General features: G+C 41.1%; 2 protein-coding genes across 6 annotated transcripts in view; one reads left to right on the top strand and one right to left on the bottom strand.

Annotated features, from left to right (window-relative positions):
* The window catches only part of alphaCOP (coatomer subunit alpha), a 216,604-nt gene that overhangs the window by 154,188 nt on the left and 37,611 nt on the right, over nt 1–24,805 (bottom strand). The gene's annotated exons all lie outside the window — the stretch shown is intronic.
* Nucleotides 12,415–24,102, top strand: LOC128694622 (uncharacterized). Its single transcript, XM_053784769.2, has 2 exons — nt 12,415–12,542; nt 22,512–24,102. Exons 1-2 carry the CDS (start codon nt 12,534–12,536, stop codon nt 22,977–22,979), a joined length of 477 nt encoding a protein of 158 aa, XP_053640744.1. The 5' UTR covers nt 12,415–12,533; the 3' UTR covers nt 22,980–24,102.

Raw genomic sequence — 24,805 nt, 5'->3', positions numbered from 1 at the left:
TCTGATCACATGTGGGTGGAACCCCATGTGATCACTGCTGCATCCCTAGCCCACCATAAGGTGGGCCAGGGATGTAGAAAATATTCTCTGTATCAAGATTCCTTAATGTTGTTGTTGTCTCAGACAAGTATCCTTAGATCAAAGGTATATAATACGTTCACTCCCGAAACCCTTTCCAGGTATTATGGGCCTGACCTACTCCCACGAGTGGGTCCCTCCAAAATGTGATCACGTCTACAACTTCTATACCTCTAATTCTTCCACCACCTGTTTCCATCATCATGCCTCTGTATTTAACTAAAAAAAAAAAAAAAAAAAAAAACCTGCTACATAGGTGAAGCATCTCTCAATCAAGATACCAGGTTTCGCACATGAATCTTATTAAGGTATATATTCTGCAATGACCTTGAATGCTTTTGTCCACATTTCGCCCTGTCCAGGAATGAACTGTAGCTGCACTGGTACTGACATTAGACAGCGTGGAGACTTGTGCTGGAGAAGATTTATGAATTACCTTTCCAGTTAAGCAACCTAGCAGGAAACTCTGTACTGCAAAGCCTGTGAGCGTGAAGGGTGCTCAGGAAACGTATGCTTGAAATGTTCACTATGTTAGTGTCCAACAAGATGATTATTTATTGCTAAGACTAACGACAGTATGTTAAGTAAACAGACACACGTTCAGTTGGTAAAACATTTAAGGTGGCTAAGTTTCGCTCAACAAGAGCTTTGTCAAGCCAAAACAAGTACATAGCATGAATACAAAGCAAATATAGGGAGTAAGGTGACGTGTCTGGAAGGCGGCGCATTCTTGAAGGAAGAATCAGTGGTGTTTCGCCCTGCCCAGGACGAAACACAAGTGTTGCAAACGAGTCATTCATCACAAGTAATGAAATTTGTCCATATCTTTCGCTTAACCCAGTATTCAAACACGACATTTGGGTTGTATGACAAATGCTAGTACTCTCACGTGCCTGAGGGACTGCCGTAAACTGTATCGATACTAGAAGCAACGAAGTGTGACAATCAAATGTTAAAAACAATTGCTAATGCTTATCATCAGCACCTGTTAAGAATTTGAAAACAGAACCATAGTGAAAATATTAAACCGTAACGTAAAACAGTATAATTTACCAGGGGAAAAACTGGAGAGAGAATTACTCGTTGTTTTGGTGAAAGCCCTGTGGCAGGAAAAGCTTTTGAATGGGATTCTCGGCTCAAAGTTTCTTGGGAAAGTTGAGGCCGAAGCAGTGTACAAGAGCCTTTTTTTCCATTCTTTTAAATTATTAATGAGACATCATTATGTTTTTGGTTGATACTAAAATGGGGAAGGTAACTCCATTTTTTTTTAATTAAGAGCCGTTCACCAACATCAAGGCATCGCACCTTGAAGGAGTTGCTTTAAGAACAAGCTGCACGCCCGTTAACCAGGTATTAAGTTCTTACAGTGTATATAATTATGTGTTATTATAGCAAGAGTAAGATAGCAGCACATTTCCTTGCATCGTTTTTATAATACAGTACTTGTGTGTGTCGCGCGTACAAAACTATCTTCTACATATTTCGCATTATGAACAATAAGTTGTAAATTGACGAATGCGCTGTAATGAGATCCTTTATTGACAATGTTTCGCCGCTCATTAGTTTTTTAAGCTAATAAAGGATTTCATTACAGTGCATTTCTCTCTCACGTGTCCGTATTTTGTACCATTTATCCCCAGTATGTTGTAAGGTTGAAAGTGATCGTTAGTTGAATTAGTTCATTCATATATCTTAACAAGCATAAAAGACGCTACTGCTGACACATTACTTTCACAGCATCACTTATTAACGCAACCAATGTAACATTATTTGAAACTCTGGTAACATAGTTCAGACAAAGACTAACTTACTCCACAAGCCTAAGAGGATTCTGATAAATAAAAATATACATTCACTGCAAAGAATGTTTCATGAAGATACCGAATACTTGGTATTCATTCACATCGGTGGTGTTGAGTGCTCAGGGAATCACTGCCCCCACGACGAAGTGTTAGACCAGGCTTCTTAAATTGGAAAAGAATTACAAGAAGAAAGGTTATGAAACACAGGAAATTAAAATGTATATTGAATGAAAGCCCATGTTTTTAAGATTTGAATGGCGTCAGTCCTGCCAGAGTAAAACCATTAACAGGCTTGTTTTTCATACTCTAAAGAGGAAAATAGTACCTTCCTGATGGTTGCTGTTTACCAGTCTACTACTTCCATCGTAGTGGATTTCTGATAGTTTCCCGATTTTTACCTAAAGTAATTGGCTAAAAAATATTAACTAATTTGAGTTCACGCAAAAAATAATTAAGCATATACAGAAGAGCTGGAAAAGGCCGAGAGGTTCAGCACTAGAAAAGGAATAAAGATAAAATCAGGGTTTAAAAAAAAAAGGGGGGGGGGAAGGAGGTAAAAATGACGAGACGGGATAGTCACGTCACTGACACCTGGTCAAGGTCTCAAGACTCGCTTGCTCCCACGACCCTTTCTTCTGTCCTTCTCTGTCCCCCCCCCCTCCCCCGCAACCAACTTTGTGCTCTCTCGGCCTACCAACCACCATATTGTGCCCTCTCAGTCTACCAACAAAAAAATTATGTCCTATCAGCCTAACCTCTCTATCTACACATCCACAACAGTTTCTGTCTTCCCTACTTATACCCCCGCCAAACTCTCCCATTCTCTACACCCTCACCACACAACCTCCTTCACTTTTCATCTTCCCCATTTATTTAGGTTAACCATATACAAATTTATTAAATAGTAATTTGTATTCAGAACTTACCCTGATAAAAGTGGCATTTTATGACTCGCTCTATGATATCAATACAGCCCCTCATTTTTTTTTTATCATTGTACCCCCTTTATCTTTTATTTATTTATTTATTTCCAATTTGAGCACACATACAGAGGTACAAAAAATACAGATAAGAGCAGCATGCCAAAGCCACTTATACTATGCATAGCATTACGGGCTGGCTTAAAATTAACTTAAGATTAACTAAGCAATGATGAAATCAGTGATAAAACATTAATGTAAACAGATTACTATAAAGCACAAGTGAGTATTACAAAGACAGGTCATATGGTTGCATTCAGTTAGGTAGTGATTCTGTTAGGTAGTGTATTTAAAAAATAATAAAGTTAGATTCGGTTTTAGGTTTAACATTTATGTGATATAATTGTGAGAAACATTTAAGATATACAATTTATAAGGTTCAGTTATTCAGTATTTATTTGGTTTTGGGTGAGTAAGTGATCTTTGAGAAGAGACTTGAATTTATAAACAGGTAGTGTTTCTTTTATATTTACAGGTAATGAATTCCAGATTTTAGGGCCTTTTATGTGCATTGAGTTTTTGCATAGTGTGAGATGGACACGAGGAACATCAAAGAGTGATCTGTGCCTTGTGTTATGGTCATGTGTTCTGTTGAGGTTGGCAAGATGTTTGAGGGGAGGGTTAATATCAGAGTTAAGTGTTCTATGTATGTAATAGGTGCAGTAATAAGTATGGATGTTTTGTATGGTGAGTAGGTTTAGTGTATTGAATATTGGTGGAGTGTGCTGCCTGTAGTGAGAATTTGTTACCATTCTAACTGCAGCCTTTTGTTGAGTAATTAGTGGTCTGAGATGGTTAATTGTTGTTGAGCCCCATGCACAAATTCCATAGGTGAGATAGGGGTAAATAAGAGTGATATAGGGCCAGGAGGGCTGACTGTGGAACATAGTACCGTATCTTCGATAGTATGCCTACAGTCTTGGAAATTTTCTTAGAAATTTGTTGTATATGTGTATGAAATTTGAGTCTATTATCAAGGTGGATTCCTAAGAATTTTCCCTCTGTTAGTTTTGTGATAGGTGATCCGTTTATCATTATGTTAAGAGGGACATCTGTAGCTCTGTTACCAAACTGAATGAAGTAGGTTTTGTCAATGTTTAGTGTAAGTTTGTTAGTCCTCATCCAGGTAGATATTTTCTGTAATGCTGTTTATTCAATGACAGAAGTTCATTACGACTTGAATTTATTATAAATTTTCCTTCTTCATCACACCTAATCATCTCCCATCCCTATCTTCCTCTCTACAACCTACTACCCATCTTCCTCTCTCGTGTGTAGCAATCTGTTGTGGGTCGCATCCGGGGGGAAAAATAATGCTATGCAAATGTTTTAAAATTTTTTACTCGGGCTAACAGTGAATCCTGGGAAATATGGCAACGTGTAAGACGCTGCTGCAAATATTCAAGCGCTGGGTAGCGTCTATCCAATGATTCTTCTAATTATAAAAGTTATGAAAAAAACTGCACAAAAAATCAAGCAGCATATGAGGTGTTTGCTAAAGGATGCACCGGTGAGCCAGCGAGGGAAAGGCCTCGGTCAATAACCAAAATTATTAGTACATTCATGGGGAAAGTACTAAATCCACTGGAGTCCTACAGCACCTATGGATTGGTTATAATTATATTAAGAGAATATGCTAAACTCTTAGGGGAAATGGGAGACAATTGAGATCGATCCAGGGGAAGCACAGGTTTAATTCCTTGGATCAAAAGCCCCTCACCGGTATCAAAAGCTCTTCTACTAAGCGGCTCATGTGACCAGGGCCAACTTTTTTTTTTTTTTTTTTTTTGGGGGGGGGGTATTTCACCCAAAGAATAAAATAGCATGATGCCCCCCCCCCCCCACTCCACGCTCCATGCCATCCCCTCGTCCCAACGACAATCTCCAGCTCACACCACCACCACACTTTTGGAATTAATATCATTAGGTATACACAACTTACGCAAGTGAATACTTCCAGCAGGTAGAAAGTTTTCTTACACCGGATATGGCATTCCAACAGAACTGCGGTTTTCTAACGCATTTTCATCCCTGGATGCGACCCACAACTGTTGACTGTGTTTACTACTAGGACAACACGACCAGCAGCAGTGTTAGAAACCTGGCCCATATGTTTCTTCGTACTAGGGAATCTAACCCGGGACCCTGCAATTGAATGTAATGTTCTCACCAGTGAGCTACGCAGCAAGCACCTCACCTTTCGTGTAACCCTGAATGGAGGAAGGCCATAGTGGATCGCTCACGTAGAGCCGAGGGGTAGGACAAGTGATAAAATGGGTTACAGCACAGTGGTATATTGTGGGTGGCAGCAGGTGAGCGGTGGGGAAGGGCAGATGGCTGGGGGTGGATGGTGTGTCACGACATGAACAAAGGTGAGGGTGGCGGGTGCACACTTTCTATGGAGACGGTGGCGGTGCCACCAAGAACCTGTATTCTGATTCAGGTCATCCCCCACATCACCCCCCCCCCTGTATTTCAATCGGTGCATGTATAAACGTGCATATACCTTTTATGTGGTGATGAGGTTCAAACCTGAGATCCTTGGCTCCCTTTTCAATATTCCATCAACCAAAGTATTACATTTAATTCTCACGTGCGTCCTTGATCTCCTGCAAAATTCCTAGCCAATGTGTGTCTGTCTCCTTGTCACTGCTCTCTAGTATCTTGTAGTCTGTAGTTACATCTCATCCCAGTTGGAGTGGAATACACACAACCCGCACATGGAAGACGAACTTACCACAACGCTTCGGTATGACTGTTCCCGAGCACCTGGTGTACTGAACATTAAAATGGTATAAAATACCGACAGGTTGTTAGGTAAGACACATATGCAACAGTTAGGAATCTTTATTTCGAAACGTTTCGCCTACACAGTAGGCTTCTTCAGTCGAGTACAGAAAAGTTGATAGAAGCAGAAGAGACTTGAAGACGATGTAATCAGTCCATCACCCTTAAAGTTTTGAGGTGGTCAGTCCCTCAGTCTGGAGAAGAGCATTGTTCCATAGTATGAAACAATATGGAGATGAAGTGACAGGATGGAGCCTTATATAGCGCCAAGAGGTGAGACGTAGGTCACTAGAAGAGGTAAGAACTCAGATGTTGGGAGGTCAGGTCCCTCTCAAATCCAGCCGTTCTCACTAGTAGAGGTTGTCGAAGTTGATTGCAGGTCTGTACCAAGATACCCTTGTGTTGCAGTGACTGACAGATTGAACATTAAAATGGTATAAAATACCGACAGGTTGTTAGGTAAGACACATATGAAACAGTTAGGAATCTTTATTTCGAAACGTTTCGCCTACACAGTAGGCTTCTTCAGTCGAGTACAGAAAAGTTGATAGAAGCAGAAGAGACTTGAAGACGAGGGACTGAGGGACTGACCACCTCAAAACTTTAAGGGTGATGGACTGATTACATCGTCTTCAAGTCTCTTCTGCTTCTATCAACTTTTCTGTACTCGACTGAAGAAGCCTACTGTGTAGGCGAAACGTTTCGAAATAAAGATTCCTAACTGTTGCATATGTGTCTTACCTAACAACCTGGTGTACTGTTTTTGATCGCCTTGTGTACTGCTCCGGAGCTCCTTACGCACAGTTCCAGAGCTCCTGACGAGCTGTCCTGAAGCTCCTTGTACACCGTTCCGGAGCTTCTTGCGTACTTTTCCGATACTCATTAAAGCACCCACAGGTCGCAAATAATCACACCTTTTTTATCAGTAGAATAAAGCCTTTGTGGCTAGCGAAACAAACAAAAAATTTAGGTCGCCCAGGTCAGTCAATTGCATTATTATTTATATTGCAGAAAAGGCAGTATTTGTATTGCAAAAACGTCAGTTATTTTTATTGCAAAATCTCCAGTACTATTTATATCGCAAAAAAGACAGTATTATTTATAATGCAAAAAGGAGTTATTTTATTCCAAAAACGGCTGTGTTAATTATATTTAAAAAAAAAAGTCTGTATTATATTAAAAATAAACGGCAGTATTATATTGCAAAAAAAAAAAATATATTTCAATAAAAGCATTATATATACTGCGAAAACGACAGTATTAAGTATGTCTTGCAAAAAAAAAAAATATGTAAACTCTTTGGATACCAGAGACTGGTATAGTGCTCCAGCGAGGGAAGAGGGGAAAGTTTACAGTAAGCGGGGTGGAGTAATGTGGGGTGGTACAGCGAGTGGGAGGAGTGCTACAATAAGTGAGGGGGTGGGTGTTGTAGTGAATGGGAGAAGAGTAAGATAGAGGGAGAGTGGTAACAGACACGGCGAGAGCAGTAATTGAAAGAGGGAAGAATGGTAGACGGGGAAGGGGGAGAGCGGTAAGATAGAGGGGGAGTGTGGTACGGTAATGGGAAAGAGCAGTAACAGGAGAGTCGTAATAAGTGGCCCAACACCTTTTTTTTCCATGCACTAACAATATGTACATCAACAGTTGCTACTCTACTCTGTTAGTTATACAGCAAATAACTAGTTAAACAGAGGGACCAGAGGGTAACTAGTTAAGAAGTGGGGTTTGAAGGTATTTAGTTACTCAGCGGCACCAGAGGGTAAATAGTTAACCGGTGAAGGCCATAAGCCAGGTAGATTTTCCTGCCATATTCCACCACACTACGGGTCTTCTAAAACTGTCTAGGGAAGGAGATAGAGGAACATGGCCCCCTAAACACCTCTCTCTAACTCCCCACTATCATTCCCCTCACCCTTCCCCCCCTTTCCTGTGGTTGCCCGGTTGAATCGCCCCCTCCCTGAGATTACCCCGGTGGACCCTCCCACTGCCGCTCAAGCGCAACGCCATTCTTAAAAGTAATTTTCAACAGTTCTCTGAGGCGTTCACTCTTTCTCTCGTTTCTTCTTCTCTTTATGAGTCATATATTCAGTTGTCAACGTGCAGTATTTATATTAATGGTTTTTATTGAGTATTTGTTGGACCTGATGTTCACACACACACACACACACACACACACACACACACGCACGTAAAGAAACTAGAGAAAGTACAAAGGTTTGCGACAAGGTTAGTTCCAGAGCTAAGGGGAATGTCCTATGAAGAAAGATTAAGGGAAATCGGCCTGACGACACTGGAGGACAGGAGGGTCAGGGGAGACATGATAACGACATATAAAATACTGCGTGGAATAGACAAGGTGGACAAAGACAGGATGTTCCAAGGAGGGGACACAGAAACAAGAGGCCACAATTGGAAGTTGAAGACACAAATGAGTCAGAGAGATAGTAGGAAGTATTTCTTCAGTCATAGAGTTGTAAGGCAGTGGAATAGCCTAGAAAATGACGTAGTGGAGGCAGGAACCATACACAGTTTTAAGACGAGGTTTGATAAAGCTCATGGAGCGGGGAGAGAGAGGGCCTAGTAGCAACCGGTGAAGAGGCGGGGCCAGGAGCTAGGACTCGACCCCTGCAACCACAAATAGGTGAGTACACACACACACACACACACACTCGACGGGGGAAGGAAAAGAGAGGGTGGGAAGAGCAGAATGGGATAATAAGAATCTGTGTGTGTGTGTGTGTGTGTGTGTGTGTGTGTGTGTGTGTGTGTGTGTATGAGAGAGAGAGAGAGAGAGAGAGAGAGAGAGAGAGAGAGAGAGAGAGAGAGAGAGAGAGAGAGAGAGAGAGAGAGAGAGAGAGAGAGAGAGAGATATTAAGGCTTTAAAAATGCGTGTAAGGAAGAATTAATTATACTGAAGATTAAATCTGTCTGTTAGATCTATCAGAAAATACCTTGTTCCATTTCCCAATAACCAATATATACATCATTTGTACTGCTAACATGATCTTTCCACTCTGCCCCCTGTATGTGCTCACGATATCTTAATTCCACGTCTACAAACAAACCACGGAACGGGTGGGGTTTGAACTCATGACAAGCAAGTCCTAAAATTTGGACAGCTGACCGAGTGACTTACACACTTGCCTGGAGTGTTAGGACTTCTTGCCATGGGTTCAAACCCCACCCGTTCCATGGCTTATGTACTGTACATAGCTTAAATATTAAAAGGTCTATACATTTTAGGATAAAATATAGTTTTCGTTATATATTAATATTAATGTTTATATTAATAACTATAACATGTGACAAGAACAAGATGTGAACTGATATAAGCGTAGACCTGTCGATTAAACTATCTGCGGAACAGTAATGACTGATGTTGATCAATACAGGAAGTATGAATGATCAGGGATGAGGAAAATACTCTAGAAATTTAATTCAAACAGGGTGAAGGAGGTGAAATCGCAGATCTAGAGAATGTACAGAGAACCTTTACTCCACATATCAGTTCCATCAAGCACCTCAACTACTGGGAACGCTTGGAAGCACTTGACTTGTACTCTCTGGAGGGCAGACGAGAGAGAAGCATCATAATCTGCACCTGGAAAATCCTAGAGGGCTGGTCCTTAATCTGCACACAGAAATCACTCCCTACGAAAGCAAAAGACTTGGCAGGTGATGCAACATACGCCCAATGAAAAGTGGGGGCACCATTAGTACACTAAGAGAAAATACTCTAAGTGTCCGGGGCCCAAGACTTTTCAACAGCCTCCCACCAGCTATAAGGGGAATTACCAATAGACCCCTGGTTGTCTTCAAGAGGGAGCTGGACAGATACTTAGTCAGTGCCAGATCAACCGGGCTGTGGTTCGTGCGCTGGACTATGTGCGGCCAGCAGTAACAGCCTAATTGATCAGGCCCTGATCCACCGGCAAGCCTGGTCGTGGACCGGGCCACAGGGGTGTTGATCCCCGGAATACCCTCCAGGTAGATTTCAGGTAGGTAGTTAGTCTGGCGATGTTAACAGTTTGGTAAAGTGTGTGTACAGCAAGAACAGTCTTGCTCAGTGTTAAGTTTTATTAAAAAGCTAAGCACTTACGTAAACAGTCTTCAGAATCAAAACTCTGCAAACTCCGTTTCTTTTTACCACACTTTGTTACTATTTGCCAAACCATATGGTCGCAACTGACCAGGATCTTAAGAAAAAAAAAACTGGTTTGTAAGTACTGAATTTACTTCCCATTATAAATTGTCTTATATCAGTTACTTAACATCTGTTGTCAGTGTCGCTTACTCTGCAGTCGTCGCTTCAGTGTTTCTCTTCCTTCTGCCCAGATTTTGAATAGACTTGCTTTTTAAAATACTGCCCAGTTTTTGGGTTGGATGTAGGAACTGGGCAAACGCTTTCATTATTTTCTGCTTTATAAGCAGTAGAAAGGTCTCACCTCCCAAAATTGAAATTTTTCAATGAACATAGGGATTCCAAAGGTGGCAAGTTCGCGTTGGAAGATGGTTCTCGCAATGTAATACTAAATAGTTTCCTAAAAATGGCAACACATTTTCGTTTACATCCGCTTGTATTTATATCTGTTAGCAGGTGGCTCAGTATCCTCAACTTAATAAAGTAGCCACTGCTGTGGCCAGATTAGTAAATACAAATTAGCTACACTTCCCTTATCATTAATTCTTATTGCGAGCATACATATACATCTGTGAAAGATTACCCAGAAGGTAATATTTATATACTTGTTCAGTACACACACGCACACGCAATGCCCCGTCTCTCTCACAAAATATATTACAAGCTTTTGGTGACACGTAAAAATCAAAACTGTGGAAAGAGAGAGGGGCCAGCAGAAGTCATGCTGCAGTGTTGTTACTACAGTCATGGGTAAAAACTAAATCCACAGGGGGTCATATAGAGCCTGGAGAATGCGAGATAATCAGGTTTAATCCAAGGAGAAGGGTACTCCAATTCCTTGGATTAACAGCCTTTCACCAGCATCAAATCACTCACTCCCGTTAAAGGATCATGCCACTTCATATAAACACTGTCTACATCGTAATAGCTCAAGAAACACTTAAGACAAATGTATACTCGAATCCTTTTATTATGCAGTGTTGGGGAATTTCCAATCTCTTAGTACAGTTGGGGAATTTTTTTTTTTTTTTGTAGTTCTGTACTGTATAGTGTTGGATAATTTCCTGTTGTTATGCTTTGTAATGTTGGATAAATTCCTGAACTAATGCTTTGCAATGTTGGTTGGTTTCCTGCAGTTATGTTTTGTAATGGTGGATAATTTCTTGTAGCAATACTTTATATTGTTGGATAATTTCCTGCTGTTATGCTCTGTAATGTTGGATAATTTCTTATAGCTGAGTACTACTAAAATGGAAAAGAAATATTGTAGTATGGGGTGCGCAGCGGGCCAGCAAGCCGCACACACGCGTACACATAAGGAGAGGTTAAGGGAAATCAACCTGACGACAAGGACAGAAGATATTGGGGACATGATGTACAAAATACTGAGAGGAATTGACAAGGTGGACTGTTCCAGAGATTGGACACAGTAACAAGGGGACACAGTTGGCACAGGGATGTTAGGAAGTATTTCTTCAGGAGTAGTCAGTAAGTGGAATAGTTTGGGAAGCGAAGTGGAGGCAGGATCCATACATAGCGCAGAGGTACGACTCACGGCTCAGGGAGAGTGACCTAGTGGCGATCAGTGAAGAGGCGGGGCCAGGAGCTCGGACTCGACCCCCGCAACCTCAACTAGGTGAGTACAACTAGGTGAGTACATACATACATATACACACACACACACACACAAGTTATGCTGAAAGTAGAAGTTCGTAAGTTTTACCAGAGATGTTACATGCGCGTGACACCAAGACCAATAATTCTGCAAAGGTGCAAAACGTTAAAGAGGCTTCCTTTTCACATTTGCACGAGAGGAGGGTAGTACTTCCCTGAATGGCTGCAGTCTACCAAACTACCGTCACATATCACTGGAGACTAGACTAGTTCAGTATGTATGTACGAATTAATTGGGTGCGTGACTTACAAGGAAGGAAGGGTACCACTTAGGGTCTGCGTGATCATAACACTGGCTTATTTACCTCAAGAAAGTGGCCTGGTTATTTTACTCTTACATTAATCTGACTTGTTAAACTCTCAGACGTTAACACTATCGCCTACTGTTACGCTCACGATACCCTATCTTTTGCCTGGGAAGGGGAAGAGGGAACGGCAGTGATGGGACGGCGGCTGCGGCAAGTGTGGCAATCATGTCAGAACACCGTTGAGGAGCCTTGCAGGGAGGCTGACCTTCCGTGGTGCACGCCACTCTGGGAAAGATGGCAGTAAAAAGTGGAAGTGGAAATATTGGTGTAGTTTCCCTACAGACCTGGGCTTGTCTGAGGCTAACTGGAGAATGATGGCGATGACGATGGCGATGATGGCTGAAGCAACAATTAAGCGACTCAACAACAACGCCAGTTGATCAGCATCATCAGTATCATGACAACATGTAAGCCACACCAACCTTGACGACTGACTGTGACCAGCTGGGTGACTGTCACAAGGCGCACCGCCATTCACCCGTTACTCGGCTTTACATCTCACCCCACCAGTTTCTCTTCTCACAACTTTTATCAAGCGTTATTATTCCGCCTGCATCTTACCTGGCGTTCCCCGCCACTTCGCCTTCCCACATCACCACTCACGCCACACACCGCCCTCGCCACTGCACAACGCCACTCTTGACAAAAAAAAAAAAAAAAAAAAAAAAAAAAGAAATCGGCAACGTGATGATGGTATATAAACGGCAGGTTGGTCTCGCGAAGCCTCCAGTGCGTCAGCCTTCGTCCCGGCCACCGCTCAGCCATGAGACTAGTGAGTACCCCCTTAAAGACACCTTTACTTAATATTGCCATCAGCATCACTAGTTGTACCGTCATGGCTACCTTAGTCTCCCCATGTGCATTTACTGGAAATGGAATTCTGGCGTATACGCGACCTGTGCAAGAAAAAAAATCGTAATGTTGGAGTCGCCATATTTTCCTCCATCCTTTCTCCTCAACCGAGAGCCTAACGTGTATTCGACAGCATATTTTAGTGAGTTCTGCCGTCTCCACTCACATGCACTAGCAACCACAAAATTCTTAAACGGTGCAGTGAATCCTGAGCTTGTGAAACGAACGCCCTATTTGACGCCTAGTGTGTACCCAGAGTACATCATACACATGTATCTTATTCTTGGAATCTATGCTGAAGAATTCTAACAAAGCATACCCGCCTGCAGAAGAGAACCGTTTCATGTGTGGAGCGAGGATCCATTACACAATGAGATACTGCTGGCCCCTGAAGCTACAGGGACTGCTGTTCCTCAACTTGCTAAGTTACCGCCTTTTCATGCACACTCGCCTGCACGAAGTCTACACTTCACCAGACTTTTAAGCTCCATCAAAGGATGTCGACACCACCACCTCATTGCCTTCACACACTAAGGTGGCTGACGTGTCCACATCAGCAGAAATATGGCGCTCAAGGGCCTCTACACTCCACTGTTGGAACTAACAAGCTTTTGGAGAGACTTTTTGCTGAGCAGGGTTCGACTCTAATGAGAAGTTTAAAAAATATGTTCGACAAATATACGAGTGAAAATGACTGGGCTTGAAAAGAACTAGCCTAGCACGAGTCAGTTGGCCTATTGCAGTGCTATTCTATTTTTATGGACACTTCAAGAAGTCCAGCAGTGCCTGTAAGGAGTTTAAAACACAAACCGGACAAACAAAGGCGAGCCTTTTCCCGGTTGCAATGGGGTGAAGACAAAGAACAGCTTACTTCATTCAAAATGCAAGAGATTTAATTGGGAAATTAAACAATCATACCTAAATTTGTAAAAGTGAATTAAGTTAACAAGTCAGCAGCTAAAACTTAATATTCAACGTGGTGGAATGGCTATTTTATCAAGCCAGAAATCTAATAGAAACTAATTCTGATAGCCACTGAAGGAGTCGGTGTTAATTTTCAGTTGGTTTAAATTAGTTTTAGTAGTATGGCCACAAAGAACTTCATCACAAGTATGCAGCATTGACGGTGAGACGCGCTTACGAATGGGCAGATTCATCGTAAACACCTGTAATCCCCTGCTTTATACAGGTGTCCGTGTTGGGCTAATCTATTAAATAAATCGGCTACCAGTTGTTATTGCGTTCACGAGAAAGGGATGAACCCGTATGAGTCATATAGCGCCTCAGTAATGGGAGACGATCAGGTTTGATCCAAAGAGAAAAAGGTCAACTCCAGTCTCAGAAATCACGGGCCCTTTCGCAGTATCAAGATTGCACCCTTAAGGGGTGCAATCTTGATACTACTCTGTGGCTGGAGAAGTACTTCCTAACATCCCTGTGATTCATCTATGTCTTCAACTTCCAACTGTGTCCCCTTGTTGCTGTGTCCCATCTCTAGAACATCCTGTCTTTGTCCACCTTGTCAATTCCTCTCAGTATTGTGTATGTCGTTATCATATCCCCCCCTATCTCTCCTGTCCTCCAGTGTCGTCAGGTTGATTTCCCTTAACCTCTCCTCGTAGGACATACCTCTTAGCTCTAGGACTAGTCTTATTGCAAACCTTAGCACTTTCTCTAGTTTCTTTACGTGCTTGGCTAAGTGTGAGTTCCAAACTGGTGCCGCATACTCCAATATGGGCCTAACGTACACGGTGTACAGGGTCCTGAACGATTCTTATTAAGATGTCGGAATGCTGTTCTGAGGTTTGCTAGGCACCCACATGCTGCAGCAGTTATTTGGTTGATGTGTGCTTCAGGAGATGTGCCTGGTGTTATACTCACCCCAAGATCTTTTTCCTTGAGTGAGGTTTGTAGTCTCTGGCCCCCTAGACTGTATTCCGTTTGCAGTCTTCTCTGCCCTTCCCCAATCTTCATGACTTTGCACTTGGTGGGGTTGAACTCCAGAAGCCAATTGCTGGACCAGGTCTGCAGCCTGTCCAGATCCCTTTGTAGTTCTGCCTGGTCTTCGATCGAATGAATTCTCATCAACTTCACTTCATCTGCAAACAGGGACACTTCGGAGTCTCTTCCTTCTGTCATGTCGTTCACAAATACGAGAAACAGCACTGGTCCTAGGACTGACCCCTGTGGGACCCCACTGGTCACAGGTGCCCACCCTGACACCTCGCCACGTACCATGACTCGCTGCTGTCTTCCTGACAAGTATTCCCTGATCCATTGTAGTACCTTCCCTGTTATCCCTGCTTGGTCCTCCAGTTTTTGCACTAATCTCTTGTGTGGAACTGTGTCAAACGCCTTCTTGCAGTCCAAGAAAATGCAATCCACCCACCCCTCTCTCTCTTGTCTTACTGCTGTCACCATGTTATAGTGACAGGATTTCCCGTCCCTGAAACCATGTTGGCTGCTGTTGATGAGATTATTCCTTTCTAGGTGTTCCACCACTCTTCTCCTGATAATCTTCTCCATGACTTTGCATACTATACATGTCAGTGACACTGGTCTGTAGTTTAGTGCTTCATGTCTGTCTCCTTTTTTAAAGATTGGGACTACATTTGCTGTCTTCCATGCCTCAGGCAATCTCCCTGTTTCGATAGATGTATTGAATATTGTTGTTAGGGGTACACATAGCACCTCTGCTCCCTCTCTCAGGACCCATGGAGAGATGTTATCCGGCTCCATTGCCTCTTCACTTCTTCCTCGGTTGTGTGTACTGTGTCCAGCACTTGGTGGTGTACCCCACCTCTCCGTCTTTCTGGAGCCCCTTCTGTCTCCTCTGTGAACACTTCTTTGAATCTCTTGTTGAGTTCCTCATATACTTCACGGTCATTTCTTCTCTCCTCCTTCCTTCCTTAGCCTGATTACCTGGTCCTTGACTGTTGTTTTCCTCCTGATGTGGCTGTCTGTGTGTGTGTCTGTCTGTGTGTGTGTGTGTCTGTGTGTGTGTGTGTCTGTGTGTGTGTGTCTGTGTGTGTGTGTCTGTGTGTGTGTGTGTGTGTGTGTGTGTGTGTGTGTGTCTGTGTCTGTGTGTGTGTCTGTGTGTGTGTGTGTGTGTGTGTGTGTGTCTGTGTGTGTGTGTGTGTGTGTGTGTGTCTGTGTGTGTGTGTGTCTGTGTGTGTGTGTCTGTGTGTGTGTGTGTCTGTGTGTGTGTGTGTCTGTGTGTGTGTGTGTCTGTGTGTGTGTGTGTCTGTGTGTGTGTGTGTCTGTGTGTGTGTGTCTGTGTGTGTGTGTGTCTGTGTGTGTGTGTGTCTGTGTGTGTGTGTGTGTGTGTGTGTGTGTGTGTGTGTGTGTGTGTGTGTGTGTGTGTGTGTGTGTGTGTATTATACATATACATACCAGTTCGTGGGTGTACTGTCTTCTGTCGTGTGTTCGTCTTCTCCCCGCCCAGGTACACAAGACATAACAGCCTGGTTGACTAGGTAGTCAACAAAGAAGCCTAGGCCATGTTGAGAGAGACTAACTCTCGCAACCAGTCACATGTATGGCACAGGTATGGAGCACCGATGTAAAACCCAACGAAGAAAATGCAAATGGATAATTACCGAGGTTCGCCACTGCTTACATAGGAAGTGAAAAAATGAAAACTATAAAAAAAGAATGTATGAACTTTGACTCGAAAAACTTGCAACAAGAGTGGACATGTTCAAGCAGCCACGTTAATAAAATAAATGACAAGATGGCATTTTCCCAAGCAGCTTCCACATTATTAAAAAAGGCAGTATGTGGCCTTTTGATCAGGAAACAAAAGTTCCAAGAAAAGCGATGTCAACTGCAAATGCTTTTCAGACACCACAGCTGAAATAACAACCTATAATAACCATAAAATAACTGAGGTAATTAATATACTGTACAACTCACTGCTGGACATGGTACAGCCTAGCCAGGAATATAACAATGAGAGGCCACCCTAATCACCATTTACATAGCATAGGAGCATGTAGACCCAGCGCAGGATTCCTCATCTTATGTAGCTTTTATCATGGACCCCACGTGGGACTATCAGCCAGGCTGTGGTTCATACGTTAGACTACGTGCGGCCAGCAGTAACAGTCTGGATGACCAGGCCCTGATCCACAGGGAGGCCTGGTCGTGGACCAGACCGCGGGGGCATTGATCCCCGAAATACCCTCCATGTAGACTTACTCAGATATTCTCACCAAATTATTGCAATCAAGGAAAGTGCCACACAGCTGAAGCTGGCCAACATAATATCAATTATGAGGAAAGGTGAGAGACAAGATTCCCAATCTAGACCTGTCTGTCTCCTTGACAAACATACAATGCAAGTACTGTAGATGGAAAACTGAATAAACAAGCTTAGACGACCACCTGCAGGGTACAGTGCAACCCCTAATTCACAGGGGCTAGGGTCCTGGAGGTGCCATGAATCCTGAATCAGTGGATAATACAAAAATTTCATGTACACTATACAAATAATATAATGCTTTATGGTCATATCTCTTAAAATATTTGTCTAATCTGCTTAATACTGAATTTAATAAGAAAGAATGAGCACTCTGGCTAAAACCCTATTGTTATTTTTTAAATCAAAGAGTTGTTAAAAAAAAGACAATAGGAACTAAAAAAAAAAAAAAATTCAAGCTATTTGCTGAATGGCCTTCGGTAAAAGAACTGTATAACCAAATCATGCAGAGCATGAAAATCTCCAATTTCTGTGTTAAATTGTTCAGATTTTTTCACGTAACACCAGAATGTATTAATGAAAATTTATGACAGGCTGACAGATCAGGAAAAAAAAAAGGGGGGAGGGAGGGGATGGGTAGACTGCATTTTCCTTGATTGCAAGAAAGCCTTTGTCAATGAAGGTTGTTACAGGATATGTGCTAGTACTGTACTAATAGACTTATTTGATAGCCAGGAGTCTGACATGGATGACACATCAGGCCTGGCCAATGTACAGTAATTAATGAAGAAAAAAAGAACAAGTACAGATATAATATATTCTGAGCAGACCAGAACAAGAGGATGAACTCCACACACACAAGGAAAAAATAATGACAACATAAAGGAAGCAAAGTACAATAGTAGATATACATATATACAGAGCATTCATGGGTTAAAATAAAAATGTTGCAGACTGATGTCTCCTTGTTTTGAACATTTGGCACATTAACCTTAACACCAAACATACAACACAAGACTTACTGATTCCCACCTTTCACTGTTATTCATAATCCTTTCCTACCCTCACTGTCATTCAATAACCTGTAATACTTCACATATAATTTACTGCCAGTCGATACCCTTACTAAGCATCCTATGTGCTCTTCATTATTACTTAGTGCACTGAATTAACCCAATCCATGACTCGAGAACCTATTCACAACCCCATTCTTCAGTGTTACCCAGGAACCCATCTGCCCCCACCTTCACTATCACTAAGGATCTAGTACAGTAAACAATCTCGCCTTTAATTACAAAATCACCCTCAATTTCCCTACTTTAAAAAAAAATTCTTCCATAGGCAAACAGACAGACAGACACACAATGTACACATGCATGCACGTACGCACATGCATATATGTGTGAGAGAGAGAGAGAGAGAGAGAGAGAGAGAGAGAGAGAGAGAGAGAGAGAGAGAGAGACAGAGACAGAGACAGAGACAGAGACAGAGACAGAGAGAGAGAGAGACAGAGAGAGAGAGAGACAGAGAGAGAGAGAGACAGAGAGAGACAGAGAGAGAGACAGAGAGAGAGAGAGAGAGAGAGAGAGAGAGAGAGAGAGAGAGAGAGAGAGAGAGAGAGACAGAGAGACAGAGAGAGAGAGAGAGACAGAGAGAGACAGAGAGAGAGACAGAGAGAGAGACAGAGAGAGAGACAGAGAGAGAGACAGAGAGAGAGAGAGACAGAGAGAGAGACAGAGAGAGAGAGAGACAGAGAGAGAGAGACAGAGACAGAGAGAGAGAGAGAGAGAGAGAGAGAGAGACAGAGAGAGAGAGAGACAGAGAGAGAGAGAGACAGAGAGAGAGAGAGAGAGAGACAGACAGACAGAGAGAGAGAGAGAGAGACAGAGAGAGAGAGACAGAGAGAGAGAGAGAGACAGAGAGAGAGACAGAGAGAGAGACAGAGAGACAGAGAGAGAGACAGAGAGAGAGAGAGAGAGAGAGAGACAGAGAGAGAGAAAAGCACAAAGGTCCTTCTCACATTAAATCTGAGCCACAATTATGGAAGGCTTCTCAGCCAATTATATTGCACAAATCTTATTTTTGTTTAAAAAAAAAACTATGATCTTGTCTCCTGGGAGTACTAGTAAAAACAGTGCCTGGTTGATCAGACCCTGATCTACCACGAGGCCTGGTCTCAGACCAGGCTGCAGGGGCGTTGACCCCTGAAACCCTCTCCAGGTATACTCCAGGTATCTCTCTCTTCAATTTGCAGTTAATATATATATATACACACACACACACACACACTCAGAACCTTCAATACTGTGTAATCTAAAGAACCTTATACAGTACAGGGTTAAAATCATCATTAATTAACTGCCCTTTCCCAATATATGAGCTGGCATACACTCCTTATGCAAGTTGCAATTACATACATCTGTATAGCAATATGTTCACTAATGAGTGAAAGGGGCGAATGGACGTATACAAGGCACAGATAAGTACTCAAGCTTGTAACATACATCTGAAGCAAGAAACAGTATGACAAAATTATAGTCATTTTCTGTAAATTCCATCTTGTATTATTCTGAGTAAGAATTCTGGAGAGTTAGCCAAAGCAAGAGCTGTCAAAGTCAATTATAATTTGGCTGCCTACACAGCCTAGAGACAAAAAATGCAAAACAGACCCTTAGTGACTTGAGTGTGCAAGACTGACCCTAACCAGTCCATTTTCTATCCTACATTCATGCAAAAACAATCAGATGCATTGTTCAATACATGGCTCATCCAGCTAAATTAGCAATCTCTTGTATGTTTTTATTGGTCAGCTTAAGCTAGTCTACATATTTTTCTGGGAGTGTACCATTATTCAAAGATCTGATCAAATGTAAACTGTCAAAAGAACCCATGACGTCTAACCTTGCATTATTATGAATTGTCATGTACTTTAATAAAAATAATTTAATAATTACAGGCAAGTCATTCGCAAATGTCCAAGATATCTTTAACATAATCCATAATGACATTACAGTACTAAAATTACTAGACAAGTACGTATTCACAACTCTACCTCTCATAGACTATACAATACTAACTTTTTACAATGATCTTGCATGGCCAAAAAAATGTTGGGGTACAGTTTCTAGAACTATTGTGTGTCTTAATATTTAAAACTCACACACAAGATGAGTAAGACTTGCCTAAACAAGAACTTGACTATAAAAGGCCTATTGTTCTCTGCCAACCTACAGCCAAACCACAACAGACACCACCCATGGAAAAGCCACATCGTACACACCTGCCAGGCAATAAAGTACTGGAATTCAGCTGGTGACCAATGATTGGGGGTGGTGGAAAAAGCAGGGCGTGACTGCAGACTCCGTGACTGCCATGAACAAGGCAAAAATAACTTGTCCGACAACACTTTCTCTTCCTTGTGTCATGGTCTGCTTACTGAGACAACACTCCACTGGTCTTTCTTCTGCACACCAATGACATAATTTATACAAGGAATGAAAGGAGAAGACGCATATCTGTGATTCACTCGACCCCCACCATTAATAAAACAATTATTTCCTGTCATATGCCAATTGCTCTAAGCTCCCATGAGAAGTTAACCACAAATTTATTATAACCAAATATTCTACCATACTACAAAGCATTTGCCTGGCAATTTTTTTTTAACTGTTTTTACTAATTTAACTATTGTATGGGCAGGAATAAATCATTATTACCAAGTGCTGAATTTCCACTCTCAACTATCAGGGGATGAAGGTGTGGCATACACTGATGCAACAGTGAAAGTGAGAGTGACCACTACTCCTGCCATGCTCCCACCCCCCAACCTCCCCACCCCAGTATCCAAGCAGCATCAATGCCACTGCTAATTTGCTACACAGGTCAAATTCGCACCGAACAACCACCACCACCACACCAATACCAACATTTCTATTTCTGATGTCAACCTTGCTGCCACATCAACAAATTCCATTAAAGCTCCATCCTAGTTCTGTTGTACATTACCACACTAAGTTTTTACTGGCACCATCATGCACCTCACCTGCAACAAGATGCATGCAAACAGAAAGGCAAATAGCTAGAGTTCTGGTTGGTTACAAAGTTTTGACCTATATGCAGTAAAATCAAATGGAAGTCTGGTTAAGATACAGAAGTATAAGAGACAAAGATTTTATGCCTCTAATCCAGGTACCTACAAGAAATGAAAACTAAACCAACAGCAAACCTGCCATATAAAATTATATGGAATTTACTTTCTATTTAATTGTCAGAATTTATATTTAGTTCAGGTTTCTAGGTAAGCTGCAACATTAATAATACAACACTGCAATAATCCAATGCAGTACAGCATAAATGGCAGACACTGTACATATTACCCACCATATAATATTGTATGCTGTATTTTCTCCTAGTCACTGCTGTAGATATACAGTGGTACCTTGGTATACAACCAGCTCCCTACTTGAACAAAGCTCAGCACTCAACCAAACAAATATGACTTCCCAGAACTTCACTGTAAACTATTTTGTGTTTCTTTCCATTTTTTGTATTATTTGTATAAATAAGTCACCATGGGGCCTACAAAGATTAGTGATAACAACCAATCAAACAGAAAACTGGTTGGGAAGAACCTGTTTGATACTCAAATGGAGTGGCACTCAAACAGCCTTCTGGAATGAACTAAGGTCGCATACCGAGGTTCCACTGTATCTCTGCATCAAGTTATTACACCATAAAATGACTACTTTGAAGACAAGGGTCAGTCACTATTTCCCAGGTAGTTCTTAATAAACTGGAATAATGCAACCCCACTTTGAGGAAAACTTACACAATGTTGACCTTTACTTCCAAGTTTCTCTTTTTATTAAGACCTCCAATGAATCATGCTTTAATGTTAGATATAGTATCAGATGATACAGCCTCTTATTAAAATTGTGCCTACTAGCTCATACATGATCTAATGGAGGCTATAAAAGGTACTATACTACAACAATATTTTAGGTTTTCTAGTGTCCTCAACCACTATGGCTGTCACACTGCAGCTTCATTTTATTCCAGCATCTTCATTTCTGAATCTTATGAGGACTTTACAAGGCTATACAGTAATCTTTTGTAAAAATGCATATATAATGCATACAGTACTGCACAAAGTGAATTACACTTTTTTTTTTTTTTAGTGCAACTGTCACCTCCAGCCAAGATGACCATTTCAGTTTTACCCCCCCCCCCCAAACTGCAATATCCCTACCTGTCCTTAAGAGTGCAAGAACTGGCCTTCCTACCTACAGAACTCAAGTCTGGCTAACTAGTTTTCTCTGAATGCCTTCATAAATGTTACCCTACTCACACTCCATCAGAATATCTCTTTAAAACATATACGTACTGCAAGAATTAATTATATTGTACTGTATATAATGTAGCTTTGAGCTATTTGTTACCAATAAGATATTACTTCTCCAGGGAAGGTACAAGAGCTTTGAAAAAGAAACCAATTATAGTTATAGGGTTCTATAGTAGTTAAAACAATATTCAGAATTTATTAATTACATATAATCATCATACTGTGAGAAAAATACACTGACAGTTTAAATCCAACTTGAAGATGGTGCTCTCACTAGTATGCCAGTCAAACCTTAAATTTTACCCATAAAATTGTAGGCACTATGTTAACACATTGTTTCATTGCAGACTGCCTTGGTGCTGTTGGCGGGGTGTGCTGCACTACTGGTCAGTGCTCAAGAACTAGACATCCGACCAGTAACCATTGAGCAACTTTTAAGAGATCATCCTGAACTTAAAAAGGAGCTAGCAGAAAAAATAAAGTCAACCACAAACACACCTACTACTGAAGAAACTGCCACTAGCACTGCAGATACCTCTCCCACAACAGCCACCACCTCCACTGTTCCTGACACCACCACTACCTCTGCACCTCAAGCAGATGCCCCTTCTGCCCCAGCAGAGTCTACTACCCCAACAAATGGTGAACGCAGACCAGGTAGACAACCCGGTGGACGTCGTCGTCAAGCGTCTGCCAAGGAATCACAGCGATTTGGTGAAGCTCCCCACCGCTTGCGTGTAGCTGCCAAAGATGGAAGTGAAGCAGCTAACCAACCTCAGCGTCGAAATGGCCGCCAATTTCCAGGAACACAATAAAACCCTCTTTTCATTAGTTTTAAAAAGAAATTATTATCATAGTTTCATGAATATCAGTTTATACAGTAAACCCCCAATTTAACAGTCTTCAGAAACATGGGACAAAATCTGGTCTGTTATTAAATCATCTCTGTCCACTATAGCCATTATTACTAACCATTTGCTCCTCCATATTAGTCAACTAAATTGAAACTTTACTGTATTTGCAGAAAGAAGAATGTTAATGAAGCATCAGTTTTCTTGTTAAATCTTTTATAAATAAATATTATGATCGATATTTACACACTTTAATCAAAACTTGCCATAGCTATTAAGGAATTTAAAATCCTTACACTGGATTCACTGAAGCTCATTAAACTAACGTTCTACCACGGAAACAGAATACAATAATGAGATAATCAGTAGCTCCCCCTGTTTTGTAAGATAATTAGTAGCCCCTAGTTGTACAGTATAAGATAATTCATAACTCCCTGTTGTATTTGATAGTTATCTCTTTTCCATGGAAAATTAGTTTTACCTATATTAATGCAATACACTTATACACACACTGTACTTGAAGATCTCACCTTGAAAATCTAAAGTTGGTTATACAGTGATATGTCCTGCTATACTCCCACACTTTCCTTTAAGTATGGAACAAATTAAGCAATGATAATGCCAGCTCTCTCTTAATCTCACCTAGCAACCTAAAGATATTAAGTTTAATAGCTGTATGGTGAATTATTGTCCCATACTGAAAGTTAAAACTGGACACCTCACAAATTCATGACATTCAAAATGTTTCTACAAATGATCTCCCCCACTGTAAAAATTATTTCCCAGTATGTACCAATTACACAAATTGCATTTTCCAGTGCTATTTAGTTAGAGAAATTTCATTATCCAAGACCAATTGTTATCACAAGAACATGACTAGTAACAATAACTACTTTTGGCTCTTTGTCAAGTGCCAAATAAATTATAATAATGTACAAGCTTTGCAGAGCATATACTATTTCTGGTTTCTTTGTATATTTTGAGAAAGGTGCACAAAAAAAGTGCAAAATTACATGTCAGACACTTTTTTATCTCGTGTACCACTATTACTTTTAACAAAACTATTATATAAAATATGTTGAGTTAATGGTCGTTTTCTTCTTTCTCTTTCAACAAACCGGCTGTATCCCACCAAGACAGGGTGGCCCAAAAAAAAATAACCTAAGTTTCTTTTTAAATTTAGTAATTTAAACAGAAAAACGGGTTACTAGCCTCTTGCTCCTGGCATTTTAGTTGCCTCTCACAACATACATGGCTTATGGAGGAAGAATTCTGTTTCACTACCCCATGGAGAATGGTGGTTTTATCAATTAATAAATATACCTATGCAACTGTGTAATGAATGATAAATAAATGGTTATAACCATTTAAGATCTGAAAAATGGTATATGCAGTAAATGCACTCTTGAAAGAGACAGAATGAAAAATTAAAAAACTGGGAACCTGAGCAAATAAGTAATTAGTGAATTATAGTCCATCTCCTAAGAAATATCCTAGGCTAGAGGGATGAAGTCTGACAACCAAATTAACCTCAAATGTAACATAGGTAGCCCTTCAGAGTTGAAACAAACCTAGTACAGTACTTGTACTATATAATACATGGTGTATTTTAAACTAATAATATAGAACAACAACAACTGCAAGTAACTTGAGTTTCAGATGCATAGTTAACATGAAATATAGGAAACAAAACCTTTATCTTTAAAGTAGTGAATTTATTCTTGCACAAGATCATTAGCATGTCTATTTTCTGATAAATGCAGTAACCAGAATTGGATAATGAAACACCA

The sequence above is a fragment of the Cherax quadricarinatus genome, chromosome 51 (genome assembly GCF_038502225.1).
Source record: "Cherax quadricarinatus isolate ZL_2023a chromosome 51, ASM3850222v1, whole genome shotgun sequence".
NCBI lineage: Eukaryota > Metazoa > Arthropoda > Malacostraca > Decapoda > Parastacidae > Cherax > Cherax quadricarinatus.
Note: the sequence above shows the minus strand (reverse complement) of the source record. Positions and strands in the feature narration are given on the sequence as shown.